Consider the following 24261-nt stretch of genomic DNA (forward strand, 5'->3'; position numbering starts at 1 on the left):
GCTTACTTATCTGTGTTGATATAGACACGATAGCTAAAAGTCTCTTTGCTTCTTCATTTTGATTAATGGGCAAGCAGTTTCTGCCTCAGGGCCTTAAACCTCCATTTGCTTTCATTTATTCCCTAGGCTTTCTCCTCATGTAGTCGTGATTCTTGACAAAAAAAAATCAGAAGAGAAGTTTTTGCCTGATGTATTCTCTTACACAATAGTAGTGGCTGTAGCACACCTGTACATCTTAACAGAACCTTTCTGTCCAAATTAACTTTGTTCCAATAAAAATATATTCCTCCTATGGTTATTTTTTAGGTATGGAGCAAACAGTTTTGGGCATTTTGTGATAAAAAGATTTTTTTTCTTCAAGATAATACTGCAAATATTTGAAATATTGTGAAAGTTGTTTAAATGTTGCCTGTTTGGTTGCGAACAACTAATTGTTCCAAAGAAACGTTTTTTTCATAAAAAATAATAGATAACTGGTACACACCAGCTGGAAACAGTTTATCTTGTCTTCATAAAGGTTTTTACACTTAATAACTCATTTTGCCAAGTTGTGCATTAAAAAAACTTTCATTACACCCGTATTGTTAACTTCCACTAGATGTCACTGAAACAGTGAGCTAGCTCCCCAGAAAAAAATTTTAAAATCAAATTATTCATTATTAGAAATGTTCAGGCAACCTTATTACTGTTTCCATGGATCATTATTCTTCCTTGCATCTCCGTTGTTGTTATTTCTTTCAAACTACTTATAACATTCATTTTTTAGACTCTGTACTGGATTTTTCTCTACTGAATGTTTTAACATGTCTTCAAAGGTGAAATCTGTTGCTCAACAAAAAAATAAAAAAAGGAAATTATGCCAAACTGTAATTCATCTGATGTACAGTATGATAATTGTATACTCCGAAACATCTCCATTGTACCACACTATTCATCTGCAAAATCAGTCCTCTCAGAGTAGCCTCCTGAGCCATACAAAATAGCCTCTAGCAGGACAAAAAGAACTAGTACTAGTACTGATACGTTTCAATGCTTCATGCCCACCACAGCATCCAAAGACACCATGAAACACCAAGCTGAAGCAGTTTTAGGACAAATCATTCAGATTTTTTTTTCTATGTAATATAGAACACTTCATTGTTAAACACTATATAGCAAACTTTAACTAGGCAGCAGGTTTCTATACACGTTCATTACAATAAGCAAATGATTAATAAATAAGAAAAAAGTAGATAGTACTGTATGATTATCGATGGAGAGCTCAGAAGCACACAAAATGTGAGACTCGCAGAGAGCAATTATAGAGATGTTTTGAAGCATGATATTTGTGATACATGAACAGCAGTTTGGCATACAGTAGGTTACAACTGTTTTTTTATTTTGCAGCACAAATCTGCATTAATAATAGCTATCTTCAGTGAAATTAATGCGTTGGATCGAAATAATACAGGAATATGTTGTGCTACTTTTAACACTGAGGTATGTATCAGATATATTCAGGCAGGCAAAACCGTGTGGTTAATTTGTCAATAGGACATAAAAATATTTTTTATAAATAATAAAAAAGATGATAACCACCTAAGACAGAGTCATATGCCCAAGAACAAGTAATTCAGAGAGCAGCTCTCCCCAAAAAATCATAACAATTAAAATAATACCTGCTGAACCATGTCTTGAAGGAAAAAATCGTTAAGAGGCAAAAGTATAGATATACAGTAATTTAGGAACAATGACAGGCTTGGCGATGGCTAATTCATTTGGCAAGCTCCATAATGACTTTGCCATATGGGTTAATGTGATCCGACCAGATCCAACCATGACCATTGTTGAAGGCTAGTGACCTCACATACTGACTCCCAAGTCCTGGAGCAATATACTGTATACTCAGAATCATTCAAAACACAATAAATGCTGTTGGTTCCAGAGCTCATTTGTGTTGTGTTTCTAATGCCTCTAAGCAGTTTTTTTTTTAAAAGACGTGAGGTATAGTGTAGAATTTAGGCGAGCAAATGACTGGAACAGAATGAACAGAATAGAGCCGAAGGCGTATTTCGAAATGATTTGCTCAGGCTAAGCCTCTGCATGCTACCTGCCCTCAGTTGGATGCATATCCAGTTTCTCAATCATCTATTCTTCTGACAAAGTCAGAGGGATAAACATTTAGGGCTTTTCATTCTTTTATTTTCCTTATTTATTTTTTGCAGAATGAGAGAGAGATCTATTAGTCATAATCTGGCTCTGGACAAGTTTGGATGGCACAGTTCTACCTTGTCAGGAGCAATAGCACAAGTCATTAATTCAGTTCCGTAGTGATTTCACATTCAGCAACCAGCCCACAATTTCTTCCATTTAAAAAAGGAGGATACAGAGAATGCAAACAGCCACAGAGTAAATAACGCATTTTAAGATTTGCATTGCAAATGCTTGGGTATCTGGCATTTGTTCAGCTTTATGGAATGTCACAGCATTGTTTGCACATCATGCAACTACTGCTTGCCAAATAGCTGCATGCTTTTACGGAAATTTTAACTTCGGAACAGCTCCCTCCGTTGATGGAAAGACTCATTCTTAAGCTTATTTTGACTACCAGGGCATTGAGATGCCTTGAAGAGAAATATGAATGTTCAATGTCAGCTTGGTTTGCATAACATCAGATATAATTTTAAATCATTTTTTCACAATTCTAAAATGTGTAGATCAAAACGCAAGTGAAATCTAGCTTCCAGATGCACAATTGCATCATTTACTTCCTTCTTGTCTCCTTTTCCCATTTTACTATTTTATATGATCTTGCAATTCTTGATGGGGTAGAGTGAGGTTTGCAGATACTACTCATTTATTTAACACATTTATTTAGAACCTATGTTTTATTCGCCTCTGCTTTAACAGTAATTTGCCTGCTCTAGAGGTACTTCAAAACAAAACTCATTAATCAGACAGACCCATGGTAACAAGCTTTTTTTCTTTGATCAGAGTGATGTTGCCTTGTCAAGGTCACCAGGATTTGATTTGATAGCCTCGATTAATAATTCAAACCAGATTGTGGTTTATTGTTAGCAGATTAATGGTCTTTAAACAAGTTCAGACTCTATAAAGCAGAATTCATTACTAAGTTTCTATATGGTTGGAGTCTTACGATCACCTTTCTTACTTGCCTTTTACACATTCAAAGGCATTTTGTTTTTATAGATATTTTAAATGTGTACAGTATGTAATATTAAAAAACGGAAGGAAAGAAAACCATGCTTATGTACAGTATAGTAGTACAATTTCCACTTTGTGTTCTACTTGTATACTTATAAGCAGTTTACTTATTCACCGATCTCTTTTATTCATTGATCTGCTTTGCTGTCATATTTACATATGTCAGATCATCTAAGAAGGTGACAGAGTGGTTAATATAGCTGCTTCACAGTGCTGGGGGCCTGGGTTCAATTCCTGGGGTGCTATCTGCCTGGAATTCGTATCTTCTTCCCACTTTCATGTGGACTTCCTACCAGAGTTTAAAGACATGCTGGTAGGTTAACTGCCTGGTGTGACTGTGTCTGGGTCTGCCCTGTGATGGACTGATGCTTCGTCCATTCTATCTTGCGCCCATTGCTTGCCAGGGCAGCCTCCGGCTCTCCCCGACCCTGTACTAGGTAAAACCCTTAGAAAATGGATGGGTCATCTAAGAATAAGGGTAGTGCAGCTAGACTACAAACTCACACGAGACCCTGGCAGCATATCACTCCTACACTTACTGTAAGTCTCTACATTGGTTGCCTATAATGTCACATATAATATAATTAGAACATAAATATAATCTTATCATAATAGAATTATACTATATAATTAATAAAATATAATTAGAATTATGATGTCACAATATTAAGATCTACTGTAGTTACTGACTTTCAAGGCTCTAAACAATCTGGCTCCATCACACATCCTTGACCTCCTCCATGTTTACACTCCCTCTCGTAGGCTCCAGGTAGTTGAGGCTGGTCCTCTGCTCATTGTACCTGGGACTAAATTATGGACTTTTGGTGACCATGCCTTTTCTGTAGTTGCTCCAGTGTTGTGGAATTACCCTCCTCAGACAACCTCTTTAACACTCTTCAAATCTAAACTTAAAACTTACAGTACCTTTTTACCAAGGTCTATGTCTGACTGCCCTACATCTGTAAAAACCTATATACTCTTGTTTATTTTTTGGGTCTTTTACTTTTATTGTACTCTTGTTTTTTTATTTATTCGCAATGTACAGCATCCTTGGGTTTGGACAGTTGTTTTATAAATTAAAGTTATTTTTATTAGTCGATGTTAGATGAGACTGAGCAATGCACTGTAACCTGATATATTGTACATACAAAATGATCATTTTTTAATTGAATTACTTTTTTACATTTGAAATGACTGCAGTAATGCAATAAACAATGAATATCAACATGTTTTGTGTGCAGAACAGAAACGTATCAAGTTTAATATCCAAGTGATTATTATGAAATAGGAAAGCTGAACTTTCCACTTTCCACTGGCCATTTATAGAAATGGAGAGGTACAGGGGTACAGTCAACAATAATATCTTTACGATCTGCATTTATTGCAGGCAATGTAAAGTACCAACATGTTCTCAAGTGTTACCTTCACCTCCTACACACAAGGATTGAATATATGATGAGAGCTAAAGGACAATTTTAGGCTCCACTGTAATATCTGGCAGATTATTGTCACTTCACTCATAAGACTGGTGAGGTATTGTACGTGCAATAAAGAAGCATAATGCTGTGATTGACATTAAAAGACTTCACTACAAAAAATATTCCTCCCAATTAAAAGTCCAGATAACATTATTAAAGTAGCAATTAATTTTTAAGTATGCTCTAAACATTCACTCTAACAGTTTAATCAATGACTTTGTGACAAAAAAGCAATGAGTTAGTAATTTTTAAACAACACTGATAACTAATAAGAAAACTGCTATCAGTTTATGTCCTAAACCACTGAGTCATATGTTCTAGATTTCATCAGTAATTAATGAGATGTTCACTTGTAATTAGCTATCTGGGCCTAATAGATGGGACTTGGTGGATTATTTAAATAATTGATGAGCTGTTTAAGTTTTGTAAATGAATAATATATGCTGAATAAAACCCTTATAGTAGTTCCTTACAAAACAAAAAGGTTACCACATCCATTTGTCTTTGTAATGTCTCTTCCCTTAGTTTCTGAGAACATAAATGAATGTCCATGTGCACAATTTCATTGCCAAACTATCCTCAGAGGGCTCTGAGTTCTGGATAAAACCTGGCACCATAATTATACACATGCTTTGATCAGCCACAGTGTATACATGACTGCACAAGTCCACAAGCTGGATGAACACCATATGAAAATCCTGGAAAACAGACATGCTTGTCTTTGTTTTTTCAAGATATATTATGCGAGGGCAGGTCAACTCAAATTCGAAATTCCACTCTTAGATCTCACCACTTGCTTGCCATAATTCCTGGTTGGCAAAAGATGTCGTCAAAGTTATCCCATCACAGTAAAAAACAACAGCTTAAAGCTGTTTTATTTGAACTTGTCAACGGTTCAGCATTCACAAGCCATTCCTCATCTCATGTACCGAAGAGGGCTTGTGGGAGCAGTTCTGACCTCCTTCGTTTTAAATTTAAAGTCAAACCTTCCTACATAAGCACACGTACATGCAAACATCCTACTGCTCCTACATCCATGGGGCAGTATTGAAGTTGTAGTCAAGGCTCTAGACTCACAGCTGGAATGGTCCAATTCCAGGTGTGAGACAGCTGTTGTGCTCTTGACCACTCAGATCCCTCAAAATGATCCAGTAATACAGTATAATAATAATTAATAATTGCTTACACTTGTATACCGCTTTTCTGGACACACCACTCACTTACATTGTAATTTGGACTCCCCTCTACCACCACCAATGTGCAGCATCCACCTGAATGAAGCGACGGCAGCCATAGTGCGCCAGAACGCTCACCGTTTATTAGTGGGGAGGAGAGCAGAGTAATGAAGCCAATTCATAGATGGGGATTATTAGGAGGCCATAATTTGGCCAGGATGCCGGGGTTACACCCCTACATGCAAAGCCTTACACATTGAAGTAGCTAGGACAAACACATCAGCCAGCTGAATGGTATTATTGAACAGAACAGAAATTGGGGTGGAGGTCAAATTCTAATCTTGTACTTCTGCCTCCCTGCCCGTGAAAGCTCCCTGACTGCAGTTGGCACTGCGCTCGTCTTGCTAGGACTCCTCCTCCATCCCAACTACACAGCTGCAGCAATTTCTCCCTGGATCATCGTAAGTGGAGGGCGCTGATCTCCGACCAACACTGTCAGCCACTGGAGTTACAGCCAAAACATTAGGAACTCTACCCCTTAACATTCGTTCGTCGTTAGTAGAACTTGACCGAGCAATGGAGTCAGGAGAAATTGTGAGTGGCAGCCAGGTCTCTCACCGTGACGCGGAAGGGCGTGGCAGCTGTGGGCTCCATGGCTGGGGTTTTGTCCGAAGCGCTGCCTGGCATGCTCCGTCTTCGGCCAGGTCTCTCCGGCGGAGACTCTGAAATGTTAGAACAGAAACCCTCTTGAAAACCACAATTTTCACAGAAAAGCACATTTGACAACATGCTGTTCTGTAACCTATCTGCACTTGGTGTCTTTTGGGTTTGCGGGTCAGTGTCCAGCAAGATCATAGTGAAATCTCCAAAGTTCTCATTTTGGTTTTGAATTTTGCTTAATGGCTGTGTGACAACCCATTGTTTAGTCACGTCTTGCATAAGACATCATCTTCCCCTATTTTTTTTCTGCTGTCACAGCCCTATCAGGTACAAGAACACGTCAGATAACCGGATACAAGTGTAAAACCGAAAAACTACTTCAGAAAATCACTAAGACACAAAAGTCAGTAAAAAAGTGTTTTTTAAAAAAACAAGATATGCCAGTGGAAGTTAACGCTGGCTGACTGCCGATAAATCAACTACACTGCTTAGAAAGTGTAGTTGCAATCTTGCACTTAGCAAAGTAATTCAATAAACAAAAGGGTAAAATAAAACTAAAAGCTCACAACACTAACTTCACTCGGTATGAACAAAGCCTGCTTCTGTGAATGTACTTAATGTAGTATATAATTTCCTAGACTCCATATAAAATTGATTCTGGCATCATTATGTCTTTCTTGCTTGAGCAGGTCCTTATTTTTTGGCGTATGTTACTGAGGTAAAAAGGTTTGTCTTTATTAAGATCAATATGCTTTTCTAATTAGGTTTCATTTAGTAATCAAGAATAGAGAGGCAAAGATTTTTTAATTGAAAGAATACCACAAAAAATGACAAAATGGACAGTGGTTTTGAAAAGGGAGTCGTTAATGAATAACAGGATTGGATGATGAATTAGACGGCCATATCAAAGAGACAAAAGCAAAGCCCTTCAAATTTATGAAAACAACTAGACAAATACAGTAGCAATATTTTTAAATTAACTTTGAGGGCACTGGAAATTAGAAACAAAGGTTTTGTTAATGAAAGATTCAGACTGCCTGAAAAGGCACTAATCAGAATTTTCCCATTTATTATTTCTATTTCTTAACCATCTATTTTAAAGTCAATTACTACTTAACTTTCATAAGTAAACTGCTAAGAAAAAGCACTTTGTGCAGCGGTATACATTTTAAATCCATAAAGTAATGTTTCAGCACTGTCAAAGGAACCATTTTTCATGCTGTAAAATCACAAATGTCTAGAGCTCCACGATAAAGAGCTGCTACGTGATGAAACTAGAGCTGAATGAGAAAAAAAAGCTTTATTTTCAGTGCCATGGTGAAAATGGGCATTGTAACTCCACTTTGCTCTCTAAGTGAAGCAAAGAAAAGGGGCAGACGGATTGCACAAGTGTTCAAATAAACGCTGCACCTTAAGAAGAACAGTTGGCATTCAGAGAAATGAAGGCTCTTCACCTACATCTGTTAAATTTACCACGAGTGACTTGTGGGTGTATATCCTCATGGAGCTATCCTGTTATAAGGTTCCACTTTCTTATTCCATTAACATTAAGGCAGCATAAAAAACATTAACATTATTCCATCAATGTTAAATGAAATTTACACTGATGTGGTTCCAACCTAAAAGATGTGGTTCCAACATTTCGTTTTAGGACGCTGATCACCTTGTCTCCTTAATAAAGGACTTATTATAATAGGCTTCCTATGTTACCTTTTATTTCTATTACTTTATTGAAAGCAGACTGTACAACGATCAAAAAGCATGGACTGAAATGTAATAAAAAATATGGGTTTCAGGTGAACTCATTAAGGATCTCTACTAAAACAATTCTCAAAACTATCCCAGGTTTGGGACAAATATCTTATTGTACGAATGTAAAACAATTTAGTTAAAAATACTTTGAATTATGAGCTCATTTTGAACAAGCTTCCCAGTACATGATACATTAGCAGCCTGAGTACAGCTACTATAGAATTCACACCAGCTTTGGAGCTTTGGAAGTTAAAACAGATGACATTTAGCAGAAGTAACACTGAATGGGCAAACAGAATACAAATTCACTCCTTTTGACAAAAATACACTACATGGTAGTCCCAAGAAGAGAGTTCTCCGAGTCTTCCTTCCTGATAAATATTTCTCAGCTTCTCTGCCATGCAAAGACAATGAACAAAATTCTTCAGAAGGAGGTTTAGGTTTTAAAAAAGTTTTAAAAGTTCACATTCAGATGATCAGCCCAAACCATAGAGCTGCCTTGATTTTTTCAAGTAGCTGTGCACTAGCTTGCAGAAAAAGCAGAACTTGAAAAACACCTGGTGAAGTGTTCTTCATGAACTTTAGATGTGGAGCAGACCATGCAAATTACCATCAAGTCAGTGAACCACAACAGAGATGACACTTTCTCATTGGCCATATTTCTAACATCTGCTGTGCCCTCATATCTCATTCTGCACATTTAATCATCTTTAATCAAAGCCACTTGCCCAGGATTGAGTTCAAAGGAAAGGCTTAATTGGATATTTTTGAGGCAGGCTATAAGAAACAAAGAGTGGTTTGGAAGGTTTATCTTCTCTCTATATATATTAAAATGTTTACTAGAACATGCTACAAAAGGCCACACTTTGAAAGTCTTGGCAACTGAAGTGGAACCATACAGTATTTTCACAAGGCAGGACCTGCAATAACTCATAAAAAAGGTTGTTTTGGGAGTATAATTAGTCAGTTTTAATTGAGACCTCTTGAGCAACATACTGTAGTACAATGCTGTTCTGAGTTAAGAAAATAGTTTTAAAAAGCTATTAACAATTATCTAGGGCTGTTCTGCTTTTCCCTGATATTTAGTCTCTGTGTACCTACAGATATTTAGATCTACATTCATTATGTTCTAATGTCAGATAAAGCAGTTAATGGTGCAAAAATACTAACAGCAGAAACTAGTGCATCACACTTATGAACTCTGTTTGACACATAAACATGGAAATCCAATCAAATGTTCTTAGGTTAATCTTAAAATCTAATTCAGTTCTAGCCATTCCAATTTTAAAGATCTAATTCAAATCGACGATCTGAATAGATCAATACAAAAGGGTTGGAGGGCTTTTTCTGTACATGAAGTTATAAACTGACCTGTGTAATGGGCATTGAAGCACTTCATAGAACTGGCTATGTATCTCAGAAATTTGACAGTCTTGACAAGTTATGGATCTTTAATTACATCTGGGTGAATTGCTTGTTTCTCTCTGTCATGAGCAAACTGACATCACGCACCTGGTTGAGATCACTGATCAATATCCCATAAAAATTCATCAATTAATTTTTCAATTACCTTTTATGAAGAGCACCATTTCAGAAGCTTTTACAAGGAGACTTTTTGCATACCTCTTAAGCTAATGCAGTATGTGATTGCACTTTCAATTAAATAAAAGTAACAATGCATATTAAAACACTTTCACTGGGAAAAAGACAGACTGTAATACTCCTTTGTTAGATTATAAGAACTGGAACAAGAGGCCAAACAAAGTCTGAAGGCAGCCTTAAGTGTGAAAGATGAGGCCATGCATCTTTCCATTTTTAGGCAATAAGTGATTTCATCTTTTTTAAATTGTGTTTCTGTCCTTTCGGTTCCCAACTATTGAGCTGACTTACAAACAGAAATCTCCCAATGAACACAAGAGATGTGATGTATACTATTGCAGCTAACTGCTCACCGGAACAGATTATTACAGAGAACTAACACAAGTCCATCCATCAGAAACAGGTCACAGTAAAGGCAAGTCTTTAGCAGAAGAAAACTCCTTGTGATCTCACACAACAATCAACAGCATCACTTTACTAATAATGTTTTAATGTTACTTTATTAGCCCTATACAATTTCTTGCATTAGGAATTCGTCTTTTTGCATACCCCAGCTTGCTCTCCATGAGACACACAGACAGGGAGAGAAGCTTGGGGTCAGAGCGCAGGGTCAACCGTTGTACGGCACCCCTGGAGCAGCTGGGGTTAAGGGTAGGATTCCTCTGCTGGCCACAGGATTTGAACTGGCAACCTTCCAGTCACAGGCACAGATCCTTAGTCACAGAGCCACCGCTCCGCCCCTAAAAACTAAAGGTTTTAACAAACTCAAGTATGACATATTAAATAATACCCAGAAAGATTTAGATACCGTATAGAATTTAGAATGATAGCTTGCTTAGATAAAGCCAATTATTAATATTAACTTACTAGCACTCAAAGTCTATGTACAAGTATCCCTTGGCTACAACAGTCCCACAGACTTGAATTACAGGTAGAATTACTGTCAATATACAGTACAGAGGGTTGACAAAAAAAATTAAACACCAAGCAATATATGAATATGTATTAACTAATAAGGAGTTGAGCTGGCTTTGCCTACTGGAATACTACTTTAGAATTTTCCAAATGTTTATAGTGGACATTACTTAGGAAGAAAAGCCTATAGTTCCATGGGATATGGAGGAGGTTGAAATGTACTCTGCGCTCTTTGTTCTAGAACTTCCTATAAAGATTCAATAATGTTTAGAGCTGGTGGTTGGGGAGGTCAGGGAAGGTGTTTGACTCCATTCTGGTGTTCATGAAACCACTCTTGAATCTGTTTAGCAGTGTGTATGGGGGCATTATCATCTCAGAATACGGGAACATCTTAAGGAAACGATGTTTGCACCACAGGGTGCACCTGGTTGCCTACAATGGCTTTGTATTCCTTGGCAGTAATTCTACCAGCAGAGTAATAATCAGACCCAATGACTCCCACATACTGTACCATAACAGATCCACTACGATGTTTAACAGCTGAGAACTGGCAGTGTGAACTGAAGGCTTCTTGGAAAAAGAGTGAAAGATTATTTATCAGACCATATTACTTCCTTTCACTACTCAGCACTCCAGGTTTCGTCCGCATTACACCAGGTTATGCATTGCTGTGCATTAGACTTAGGTACAAGCAGTTTCCGAATGGCAGCCCTACCATTATATCAGCTCTCCGAAGTTTACGATGTAGTTTTTGTGGAGACTGGGTCACGAAGGTATAGATTCAATTCTGTGATAATTTTTGAGGTCATTGTTTTGTGGCCTTTTTCATATTTATCCTGTTAAGAGTCTGTCTATTCCTGTCTGCGAGCTTAACCTTGTGACCGCTGTACTTCTTTCCAGATGCCTTATTCCCTTGTTTGGCGTATGAGGGGCGGTGCAGTGGCTCTGTGGCTAAGGATCTGCGCCTGTGGCTGGAAGGTTGCCAGTTCAAATCCCGCAGCCGGCAGAGGAATCCTACTCTGTTGGGCCCCTGAGTGAGGCCCTTAACCCCAACTGCTGTATAAATAGCTGACCCTGCGCTCTGACCCCAAGCTTCTCCGTGTCTGTGTGTCTCATGGAGAGCAAGCTGGGGTATGCGAAAAGACTAATTCCTAATGCAAGAAATTGTATATGGCCAACAAAGTGATCTTATCTTATTCCACCAAGGTTTTTGGCACTGTCTCCCTTGATACATCAAATTATTTTGTCACTTCTGTGACACACCTGCAATTCGGGTGCCAACAATTTGACTATTTGTTGCTTTAGAAACTCACATATTAATGTGATGACTTTAAGACGCCGTATAAAGCAGAAACATGTTGGAAATTAGTATTGACATTAATATGAAAAGTGTAAAATCCTTTTAAATTGTGATTGGCAACAGGCACTTTGAAATACAAGTCCTTTTTGTTAGATGTTTTGATTATTGTGTCCACCTCCTGTCTGTACAATATTTACCTATAAATATGAATTGCTGCTTGCAAGGAGGAAAGACAGCTCAACAAACAGAAAATGAATCTGAAGAGGACAATAATTTAAATATTCATAATTGAAGATAAAACTATAAGTGTGCTAATTATTCCAAAACATTTATTTAAAATGGGGAATGAAATGTATAATGTGCCAGTTTTCTTTAAAAGATCTAACCAAAGTTTTCTTTACAAGATCATCTCTGCCTTTGGCTTCATTGCCACTGTGACCAAACACTTGCCTTTCCCCATCAGAAATGAATATATTTCAAATACTTTACCTGCTGCACACTTTATTTTCCCTCTATCTTATAATATTATAATATCATATCTTAGATACAGTAATAAAACCCTGATTCTAAGCTTCCCCGTCAATGGATTGATTATGGGGAAAAGAACAAACAAGAAACTGGACGAAAAAGGTAAAAAAGAGACAAACACAAAGAATTACAAAGCATCTAGCTATTTTGGAGCTTAGCAGAGCCTCTCCTGGGTGCCTTTGATAATATTCATCCATCACTCATGACATTCACAGTAAGGACATAAACCGTGCTCAGGTTTACTGCATTCACTACTAATAGCCAGAGGTGGTCACAGCCCCAGAATCACAATATATGATGCTAATTCCTCCAACAGCACACAATTTATATGTTCGAACCCTTAAGCTTAAACAGTACTTAAAGAAAAAAAAAAGCAGCATGATAAATAAGGATGATAAATGTTTGTAAATCGGGATGGCTGTAAAAATATTTCCTGAGTTCCAAATATTAAATAAAACTAGGTAGAAAAAACAACCACAACACCAGCATATGATTTATAGTAATTTTCTTCAGAAGTAGGGATGTCAATAATCAAAGTCTTAAATTCAGAAAATCTAAAACATTCTATCAACCTGTAAAATAAGATTTATTTTTAGACAGTGTTTGCTTGTGCTATATTCACCACACCGAGCTTTATTCAGGGAGGTTAAAACAGTAAAAATCTATGAAATAGCATGCTTATCCATACATAAATTTAAAGCTTTACACTGTTGTTGTTAAAAGAGAGGGAACAATTTAGCAGGAATATATAAAACAAAAGCTTACATTTTTTCCTTCATATTTCATTTTTACCATGGTTACATCTCTAGCTAACACTTAACTACTAAGCTGGAGTTTTGTGTTTCTTTGTCGATTGTTTTTAAGCTTTTTTAATTAAAAAAAAAATCTGTGAACAGCTCATGCAACTTCCCAAGAAATTAATAAACTTTATGGGAAATCAGAAACGTTTAATATGATCTGTTTCACTAATACACTGTTTCAAGACAGGAAAGCAAAAGCCAGCAAAAGTAATTAAAAAAATCACAGGACTGATTTTACAGTTAATCTATTTTTGCATCATTAGATGTGATAATTTAAGACATTTCTCGGTAAGTGAATAACACGTTTGTAATAAGAGTCAATCAAATATGGGACAGCACACAAACAGATGTTCTCATCATTGCATATAATTAAAGAGTTTTATTAGGCAGTATTTATTACCCTTTCAGGCCATCTGTACTTGCTTTCTTCACAGGCTTCAGAAAAGCCTCCTCAAGGCTTGGATCCCCCAGCAGCACTTAATTCTGAGTTTAAAGAAGCCATAAGTGCAGAGCCATACTGTACCTAAGGTTTTCCTAGTTGATGAAAGTGTGACTGGATATTCAAGGTTTCTGAACGTGACCACTTTAAACACCACTATTTGGTAACACTTCATTGGAAAATCTTATGTAGTCAGCAAAAGGGTCCATAGAAGGTACATAACTGCATTATATTATCATTCATAAACCCTCACAACCATTTCCCCCTCAATAAAACACAAAAGGTTCAGTATCCAGTATTCCTAATAATCCCAATGCCAATCCTTACTCCAACATATGCTGTGGTATTTTCTGTGACAAGTATTATTACATCTACAGTAAGTAACATTTTTGTAGCGTCTATGAATGTGTTCATTATGAACAGAACGTGAATATACAGGAAAGGTTACAAATAAGATGCCGTTTGGGCTGGACTACTGTAACGCCTTAATTTCCCTTCGGGATCAATCAAATCTTATTTCATTTGGCCCCTCCAGCTCATATGGTTGCCAGTAGCTGCCATCATAGCTGATATCAAACCCTTTCTTGAACTATCCTAGAGTATCAGCAACAACAACCATGGGTGAGTAGCGTATACCCAGTCTCCCTTTCTGTAAAACATATCTCCAATCTCAGTCTTAAATGTGTTTCCCTTTTTTCCCTTAAAGATTTGCAGGAAAAATAGGATGAATACTATACGCTGTACTGTCTGAAGACCAAGTCTGTGGCACACAGGACTGCAAATACAGATTAAACCTTCACCTAGGGAAAACATTTATGAAGACACTGATGTTTTTCAACAGAGTAGGTCAGGATCAGAAAAAAACAGGATGAAATAACGTTTTTTCAGACTATTCAATAAGGTGTAACAACTAAGACAGCTGTAAGTTAAATACTCTATAACCACCCCTTAGTGGTGACACCTAGGACTCTGAGCAAAAGCAGCTGAACCTCCCACATCTCCCATTAACCCTCTCATATCTAATCATATCCAGGCCGTTTCCCCTTTGTCAGAAACAAGCCATCAATTAACGGACTCATTTCAATAAAATGATCTTTTTCTTAAAAATTCATTATTTGGTTTTCACATGACCTACCTTTAAAAATGAAGGTGACAAAAAGATTACTTTCTTAGTTTGGAAAAAAATAAAAGAATTGCCACAAAACCTCTCCAGTAGCACCTACAGTACAACCTTCTCTGGTGTGATCAAGGACACATGGCTAACTGTGTGGATCTGTATACATTGCACGAAATCTGGTGCACTAATCCTGCCATCCTTGAATATAAGTGTCAAAATGAAATCCATTTATTCTTCCTGGTCTATAAAATTACTAAAGAAAGGACAAATACTTTTATATCTCATGAATGTGCTAGGTACACAGTATATACTTTATATTTTTTCCCCATAGAAGGTTTTATTCTCCTGTGTCTGCAGTCTTTCTTAGACATGAAGGGGAACTTTCACTGTATATTGTTGCCATAGAAACATTCCAAGCTCATCTACCGATTCTTGTCCAGAGGCAAATTCAAAGTCCATTGTGCAACAAAGCCAAAAAACGTGTACAAATCAGAAGATACTATCAGCCACTAGATTTTGCACAGATCATTATTCGTATATACAGTATGTCATTCTATGTTTGTCGCACCTTTGCAGAGGGAATGAATGCCTTGCACACCTCTGTGTGTTCACAATTCATTAACAACTTCATGAATTTATAGAGCTGCGCTGTTCCCCTTTACGGCACTTGCAGCAACCCGTGGAGATGTAATAACATTTTTTTTTTAAAAGTGCAATTCTGTAAGTGCCTGATGTGAATATGGATCCTTTTATTCCACCAGAGAAGGAGTGAGGATGAATACCAATGACAAAACTGCCAAATGGAAACAGCTGACAGGAAAAAGAATGAAATGTTACATTCCAACACAGAGAAGAGTGGATGTTTATTTCCCTGAGGTGGACTTACTACATACGCAAACTAATAATTGGTTCTTAGTGTTTAAAGGGCTATACATTCACAGCAGCTAGAAAAGCTACCAAGTACTATCAATTATATTGGCAAGGCATTAGCCTAGAGATAATGTAAGTGGAAAGATCAATTCGAAGAACAATTGCATGCAATTTGTAATTTGCATATAAAAATGGAACGTTTGGTTAAAAAATAAGTACAGTAACATGGACGCAATGTAAAATACAGCCTTTGAAGTCGTTGTTTTGTTATTGTCTTTGGAGAGTCTTGGACAGACTTAATCTATTTTACTGCAGGGTCAGATAGCAGATTTCCGACAGCCATCCGGAATAACTACATTTATGAAGATGCATCTTTCTCTTGCAGCTTTTTCTGTAAAATTCCCTTGACAACCACCACTCACTTAGTACCGAATACCTTTATGCCCAATTAACCCATTATGCTCTCTACGGTCTATAAAACACTGACTATAAAGGCACAGCTCTGTGAGTGGGAGAGCTGTGTGTGGTATAGTTTGAAGCACCTGGTATGGTACCTAACACATTCTGGGAAACATACTGTTTGACACACAAAAAGCTTTTTTTCCCACAGAGTACTCCTTAAAGGAGTGCCTAATCCGTATAGTTGACCCCAATCTTTACCACAAAGGTCCAGTGTAAAGGCAAGTGATATATGTTTAAGTGAAATGTAAAGTAATGCAGTCTGTTTTATGTCATTTGTGTAAAAAAATGTAGTAGAAACCCTGATAAGGCACTGAAAGTGCTTGATACAGTCTCTGGTAAGGCTAGGAAAGATTAAAAATGGGATGTGCTTTGCATACTAAGAACACTTTGCAGTTGCAGACTAAGGCATCTATGGTACCTGTTCACTATACTTAAATACTCTGTTGCAATAATTTTTATGGTATTATAGTAGCAAAAGCCCTGTGATTTGGAACAAAACAGTAAGAGGACACCAAGAGAAGCCTCCAAGACTGATTTCATTCATTTTCATAATGGAGCACACATCGGGCATGTTGTCAAAAACATCCATACTCTGGCAAGATTCTGAAATGTCAAAGTCAATCAAGTCTTCTTTTGTCATACAACACTGAATGCCTAAGAGAGGGTGTTTCTGTATTCCCAGTATGGAATTCGGGTCAACCCTGCAGGCTGTGTAGCCTTCAATAGAAGACAAAAGGTGCCATTTTGTAAACAAGCAAATGAGTCAAAGCCTACAGCCAACTGGAAAGACCGGAATCAGTTAAGCATCGACACGCACAAGATAAACTGTCCACTGCCCCCACTGCCTCCTGAACATGAAAGAAAAGATAAGACAACAACACTGACAGACCCAGGCTACCCTCTGCTGACTGCCAGGGAACTCAAGTCACATCGGTCCCATTCTATATTGATCTTAACATCTACTGTAGAAGCACCATCCTGCAAACCTACTCTAATGTTATATTTTGGATTAAGGTCTTCCTGGTGTGTTCTAGGGAGAGGGTGCTGCATTATGGCAATGTAATTTACTCTTACAGACACTCAGCAATTGAGCACTGTATCAGTTAAGAACTGTAGCAATGGTTTATAAAATAGTGGATTAGACTGGAATATTGATATGGTATTGTGTGCAAAATAACTCAAAATCACAAAAAACTCTCCCTCCTTTTTTAATATCTGTTTTTTATACATTATAGTGATATTTAATACTAAAAGATTTTGGGGGGAAAATAACTACTATAGAACCACAAGCTGTCAAAATCTACAGTAATTCTAGTATTACTAGTGTTTAAATGGAAACAACGATAAAGAATACAAACATTTGCTATTTTTCATCCATCCATCCATTTTCTAACTTCTTTATCTAATACAGGGTCAGGGGGAGCTGGAGTCTGTCCCAGTAATATTCTTTGTAAACGCAGAAACAGTGAAGCCCATCAAGGCAGCACCTTGGGCTGTTAGTCAACATTACATTACAAAGCCCTCTCAACTAAAAGGCTGTTCAACAGACAAAGTGAATTCCACTCAGCTTATTAAACAAAACATTGCCACTCTCCAGATTGTTACTACAGTATTATGGTACAGTATACTGCAGCAAAACATTGTATTATACTGTATGTTGTTTTGTATTATGGTATTGTACTGTTGTTGTATATGCTGATCATTTTTGATATGCTGATTTGTTGAGCTCCTGATGTGCACACATTTTAATTGTGCACACGTTAACTCATATATTTTTGTTCAAGTCATTGTCCAATGTATTTGTCTCTAAGAAACTCAGAAAGGCTCAGCCCCACAAGTCGAGAGCCTCTGCATTGCAGAAGAGGAGTGGATACATCCATCTTTATAGAAGACAAGTAGGAGAAACTGCTAAAACCCTCTAAGTTGTCCACATCTGGTATAAAACATATTCCTAACAGCCAGTGAGGAAAATAAAACTCAATGCATGTTAACTTGTCAGGGAATGTAACTTTACAAAAGACTTCTTATAAAAGAATGAGTTTTTTTTAGTTACTATCACAACCCAATCCGACTTGGCAAGCACAAAGTATACAGTATAGTTGTTTGTTTGTTTTTTTGCTAAAACATTATTTTCTGGAAAAGTAAAGAACAGCAACAAAACTTTTGTTCAAATACATTTGATTGATAGCAAATATGATTCATGGATGTAGCTTTGCACTATTTCCTAATTACACATAAAAATATTACATAAAATGTTTAGATAAATCTGTGTTATTACAGATTAAACTACATCTATCGAAACAAAACATTGCGCATAACTCGTTAGCAAAAAATGAATGGAAGGTGAATCATAGCAGCCACAAAATACCTGCTCGTTTAATATGGCAGAATAAGTTCTGAATTTAAACAGGATCATTCATAACTAATGTGTCCACCTTTCAAATGCATCTTAAAGACAAGGTTACTTTTTTTTTTAATCATTTTTTTTATAAAAGACCCATGATTTTGCTCGCACCCTTATTGTGCGCGTAAATGGGTAGCACACCGCTGCACTTTAATTCTATGTAGATTTCATCTCACAAAACATGAATATTAAACCATATTCCCATCTTGAATATTTCAGTGTGAGATGGCATGGTAGCGCAGTGGTTAGCTGTGCTGGTGTCCTGAGTTTAAATCTGAATTCGGGGTCCTCCAAGTGTTTGTGTGGGTTTCCTCTGGATGCTCTGATTTTCTCCCCCAGTTCCAAAATAAACTTTAAGTTAATTGGCTTTTGGGAAGACTGGCCCTAGGGGTGAGTGTGTGCCCTGAGAGAGACGGGTGTCCTGTCTGTGGTGCACCCCGCCTTGTGCCTGTTGCTTGCCAGGATAGATACCGGCTCCCTAGTGACTCCGAATTGGAAGAAGGGCTTGGAAAATGATATTTCAGTGCATAATATAAAAACATCCTGTGTGAAAACAGAACAGCAGAGAGAAAAACAAAAACTTCATAAAAAGTGATACACCCCCATACTTATTAGATCCAGCATACAGTATATCCGTTTTAGAATAAGTTGTCTCAAACATAACAATGAAGTCTGACGTGAGGCAGACAGGTGAGCAGATAGGAAGAAGAACATTTTGTTCTTCTGGATTTTTCAGTCAGCTGAAGAACTTCCCACCTATCCCTGATTTGATTTGATTTCACTTGTCTCAGGGAATGGTAGCCTGATTTTAAGGATAAGGGTGTCGGAACCCCCTTGAGGAGGGGCAATGATGAGGTGGGGGCGAGGCTGCAAAGCAGTGAACACTGGGAGAGAGCGTTCCTTGCCCTAATCTATACTGAACTAGATGAGGCAGGTGGCCACCTTTTGCCAAAAAACTTTTGTAATGAGTTTCTATTAATCCTAATAAAATGCATTATGATACAGTACAATCTCTGGCCATGTGCCATCACTCCAGTTCAAACCACATCTCCGTCTAAGGCCACTTGCCTGCAGCATGACTGAATGGCTGACTGACATTTACTGCCCATTGAACAATCCTTCTCACTCCCTGGGCTTCTGTTTTAGGCTTATAAAATAGTCCTTTATACCAAGGATTAAAAACACTCTCTTCGCTCTCTGAGGCCTGTATGTTTCTTTCGGTGCTTGTAGATGTCACAAAACCATAAACAACCGTTCCAGCCATTTTGAAATGTATTTGTATTGAATTTCTGCCACATTAAACACACTTGGTTTCTGTGCCGATTTAAAACACAGTACTCTAAAGGTTTATTAAGCCCGTCTACATTGTATGGGTGACAGGGCCTTCTCCTGTTATGCCCCCAAGCTCTGGAACACTCTGCCCAAGGATATCAGAGAGTTACCTTCTCTAAACTCGTTCAAATCCAGACTCAAAACCCTCTTCTTCAGAAAAGCCTTTATTTAACTGGTTCCATTCTTCACCCCTCTGCTCTTCTTAGTACCACCATCCACGGTCTCCTCTATATATTGAAATTGTGTTTTATCTTGTGTATTCTTCTTATTTATTGTTGTATTCTTTGTATTTATTGTTATTGTCATCCTGCAAAGCGCTTTGAGAAGCCACCTTTAAAGGCACTATATAAAATAAAGTTTATTATTATTATTATTATTATTATTATTATTATTATTATTAAAGTAGAGGGTGCTTTCCTGCACATAGGTAAATTGTTTCCTTTAAATACTTCACTTGACTTTGTGAGAAACAAGAAAAACTACAGTATACATTTCACAAAATATTGAAATATTCATTGTTGTTAAAGTATATTTTATTTAGTTTGAAATTGGTGGTCAAAGCTAGAAAAAACAATAAAAACTATAAAATGTATTACAATATTTTGTTTGCATTTGCAAACATACTGTAATTACTGACATTTTTTCCCAGAGCTACCTATTTACTGATGTTTTCTAAGGCCTTTAAGGGCATCCAACAATAGATCATGCTACATCTGGACTCACAGACACCAAGGGATTTTCTTAGTTCTAACCAATATCATCTGAGCCTAACCACAGGGTTTCAATTATTTTAAGTACAATATAAACCACTTTGCTGTCTACGTTTTCAAGGAACATACTGTGATATCTTGTCAAATAAATTGAAAAAAAGAAAAAGAAAACAATCTGTCTTCGAAAATGTTTGTAATAAAAAACTGCCAAAACAGAAAACTGATTGTAAAAAATCACAGCCTGTCAAATGTTTCGAAAATGTTCACAGTGTGTTTTTGTCTTAGGGGATATTTTTTCCCTTGTTTTTGAACTTACACAAAATATTTGTGTCTTGAATACTTGACGTGCTTTCAAAGAGTTTCCTCTACTGGAATATAAATGTTGTTTTATGTCGATCAAATTGTGTTTTGTTTCTCCTTTTCATTTTCAGACAATTATACTGCCTCAAGGTTGCATCAATAAAACTTTACACTCCTGGTTCTCATTAGTGTGGAATGTATCCATATAGTATAAATTAATCAATTGCACTTCTTACTGGTGTGCAGGACATCAAAACAAATTTGAACAAAACATTTCTAAAGTGCAAATACAATTTAAAGCTTTCTACAGCCTCTATATTGGAAGTAATCTTTAGTTTCTAATAAAACGTACAGATAAGAAGCAGTTCTCTTTAGTTCATGGCACTGAGCTTTCCTATCTGGCATCAGACAGGATAATGTAGGACAGGATCATTTGATAAGAAAATACCATGCTAGCTTTAAAAGGCAGAAATGTTATGTTATATTTATATAGAAACGGTTTAGGCTGGGCTGAGTCTTTTTCTTTTCAAAAGCAAACACATTTTTTTTAATTTGCCTCTTTCAAAATCCTGTAACAAATTCCCGGAAACCTTTACCTGCTTTTCAACTGGCGATATTGTTGACAAGGTACTGTAGGTGAATATGTCGGGAACAGTCTCAGCTTGGCTATTTCAAAGAAACTTGTGGAACTGGAACACAGGAGGTTATAGAAGAGTAACATTTCTGTGCTTTGGTGCTTCGGCTGAATGTGTTCAAACTGCAGCTTCTATACTACAACACGATCCAGAAAAATGATATTAAAAATATCTTTTTAATGATTGTTGGTTACATGAATATATGCAAACTGTGAAAACTTTAAATCTCACTGACCTACCTAATGTACTTTATTTCTTAGTATTTAATAAAGAACTGTACATTACTGACAAATCCTTCAAATAAAGAAGTGTGACCTTATATCCTGTTAAGGAACTTTCTTCACTCCAATCCTGACATTTTTGTTGCATCTTTACTCAAACCGATCCCAGATGTGTCTCAAGTCAGAGCCTCAGACATTAGATAAAACCATAATATATAGGGTGTGAACTGCGGGACTTGAAAGTGAAAAATATCATCCAGATGATTTTTAACTAACCAATTAACCTCAATTAATTAACCTTGTAATTAACAAGACTATCTTCACATTTTCTTTTAAAATTATTATTATATACTGTACAGTGGCATTGTGATAGCAGAGTATTCAGGATTTACCTAAATGTACAAATAAACACTAAAGTTAAGCATCTACCTGTAATTTAATCCATATACCATTGAGATTCTGCATATTTGTTATACTGTATATTTAAAACCTACTGTACCTGAAAAGGTGAGATATAAAAGTAAGAATGCACTACATTCTTTAATTAGAATTGGTAATTGTACTTTAATTAAGCATTACCCTATCCTCTATTAGTTTGTTCCTTATATGAACATGTCTTAAATCAATATCAGATTTTATAGAGCACACGGTTTTTGTATAATGATTTGTTGCATGCCTCATCAGCACATCTGGGAATCGTCCTTGTGACTTGTCTTTGCAGAGGGTCAGTGCTCTCACAAGCAACAAACTCTTTGTGCATCAAGAATCAGCCGACCTCTCATGAAGAAAAACAACAGGCGCATATGGGAAATGGTACTTTATAATTGCCTCCTTATATCCAAGCTTTTTCAAATGCCTTTCTTAATTACTAAGCTATTGAAGAATTCTGTGGATTCAGCAAAGACATGTTATTCTGTTCTTGTTTATTTCTTTAATCCTCACAACAGACAGGCACCGCTACTGTATCAATGCAGTGACAATACCAGGAAATCCACTACTTACTCAAAATATTGCAAAAGACTGGATGCCAGATCCTCTGAACGATACAGGGGGCTGGGAATGTTTTCTCGGACAACAGTGAAATGGTTGCTGGTGACATATTGTGGAAATATTAAACAGTTTAAGATCTGGCAGGAGTTGAAAGCAGCTTTAAGTCCTCAAGTGTAAGTCCTAGAATCCCAAACATACAGGATTAACTATGAGGATACAGGTATTAAAATGTAGCTTGTGTTTGATTAGAGTAAAGTACACCAAACAAAGTGTAACCTGAGATTCTGGGACACATACTGTATAATATATCTTTCCATCTAGCAACCACTAAACTTTAACCTATTTGTTAATGAGTGATGCAGGTTTTCCAATAGACTATTAATACTGTAAATCAGGAAAACACCGTGTCGACAGGAAATCCAAGCCGATGCTGGAGAATCTCTTCGATTTTGCTTAGCATGCAAAATATATTGGAAAAAAACACCTGATAATTCATTAAAAACTGTGCAGTTCCTATTACACACCGTCGTGTGGAATCATGTGAAACAGGTTTTATCTGGAGTGTGGAACAGTGCTATTATGATTCATGTTTAAAACACATACAGTATATAATTCAATATATAATTCAGAGACCATGCATGCACTCCTGATCAGTCACATGTTAGAGCACCAAAAAAAAAACCAAAGTTTACTTACAGCAATGATTTCATGAATCGCCTCCAAAGAGTGAGCAATCCATACACCTGTACACTTTTTCAACACTCTACACTGTTTTGTACTGTATGTCATTTCGATATATGCAAAACTAGGACTCACCCTTTAGGCTCACAGATCCTTTCAGGAGTATTATCTATTCAGTGTTTAACATTGTTTTTGGTGTTTTACTGTCAGTGAGGCACTCCTTTGCATTAAAAACAGCAGTGAAGGAGTGAACAGATGAACTTTTTTTTATGTCAAGTAAAATTACCTATCACAAAGTGTTTCTTTGCTTTGAAAGACTAAAAAAAGGAAGAAACTTGAGGTCACAGTAATCATAAAATCATTTGTTTCTGTTTATTCTATCTAGACATGTCTCCTATCCTTGGGTTTGAACAAGTGTTCATAACTAGGCTTCTTCCACTGTATTTCACAAAGGAACTTAATGCAAACCATACTTTATACATTTTATTGACCATTTACTATGAGGCTTCTCAGTACCAAAATGTGATTAGACTGCCAGTTAATGGTTGATAATTGCAGACCTATAGTTGAACTGTAGTTTCAGGGCTGGTGTTATTTTCTAACTAGGTAAAAGTTAAAAAGTTAAAAACCTAGTGATTATCCACAGTAAATAAAATCATTGCTCATATACCATACATTTAACATTTGTT

The 24261-nt window shown here is 36.7% G+C and overlaps 1 protein-coding gene across 5 annotated transcripts in view; it reads right to left on the reverse strand.

The window, feature by feature from the left end:
* Positions 1-24261, reverse strand: part of LOC148644032 (disabled homolog 2-interacting protein-like) — a 365146-nt gene that overhangs the window by 162616 nt on the left and 178269 nt on the right. For all 5 annotated transcript variants that reach the window (XM_088615285.1, XM_088615283.1, XM_088615287.1 and 2 more), the window contains one exon: positions 6476-6579. In XM_088615285.1, the coding sequence (XP_088471411.1) occupies positions 6476-6579 (104 nt within the window). The remainder of the gene's footprint in view (positions 1-6475; positions 6580-24261) is intronic.

The sequence above is a fragment of the Lepisosteus platostomus genome, chromosome 21, assembly GCF_059453375.1.
Source record: "Lepisosteus platostomus isolate fLepPlt1 chromosome 21, fLepPlt1.hap1, whole genome shotgun sequence".
In the NCBI taxonomy this organism is placed as follows: Eukaryota; Metazoa; Chordata; class Actinopteri; order Semionotiformes; family Lepisosteidae; genus Lepisosteus; species Lepisosteus platostomus.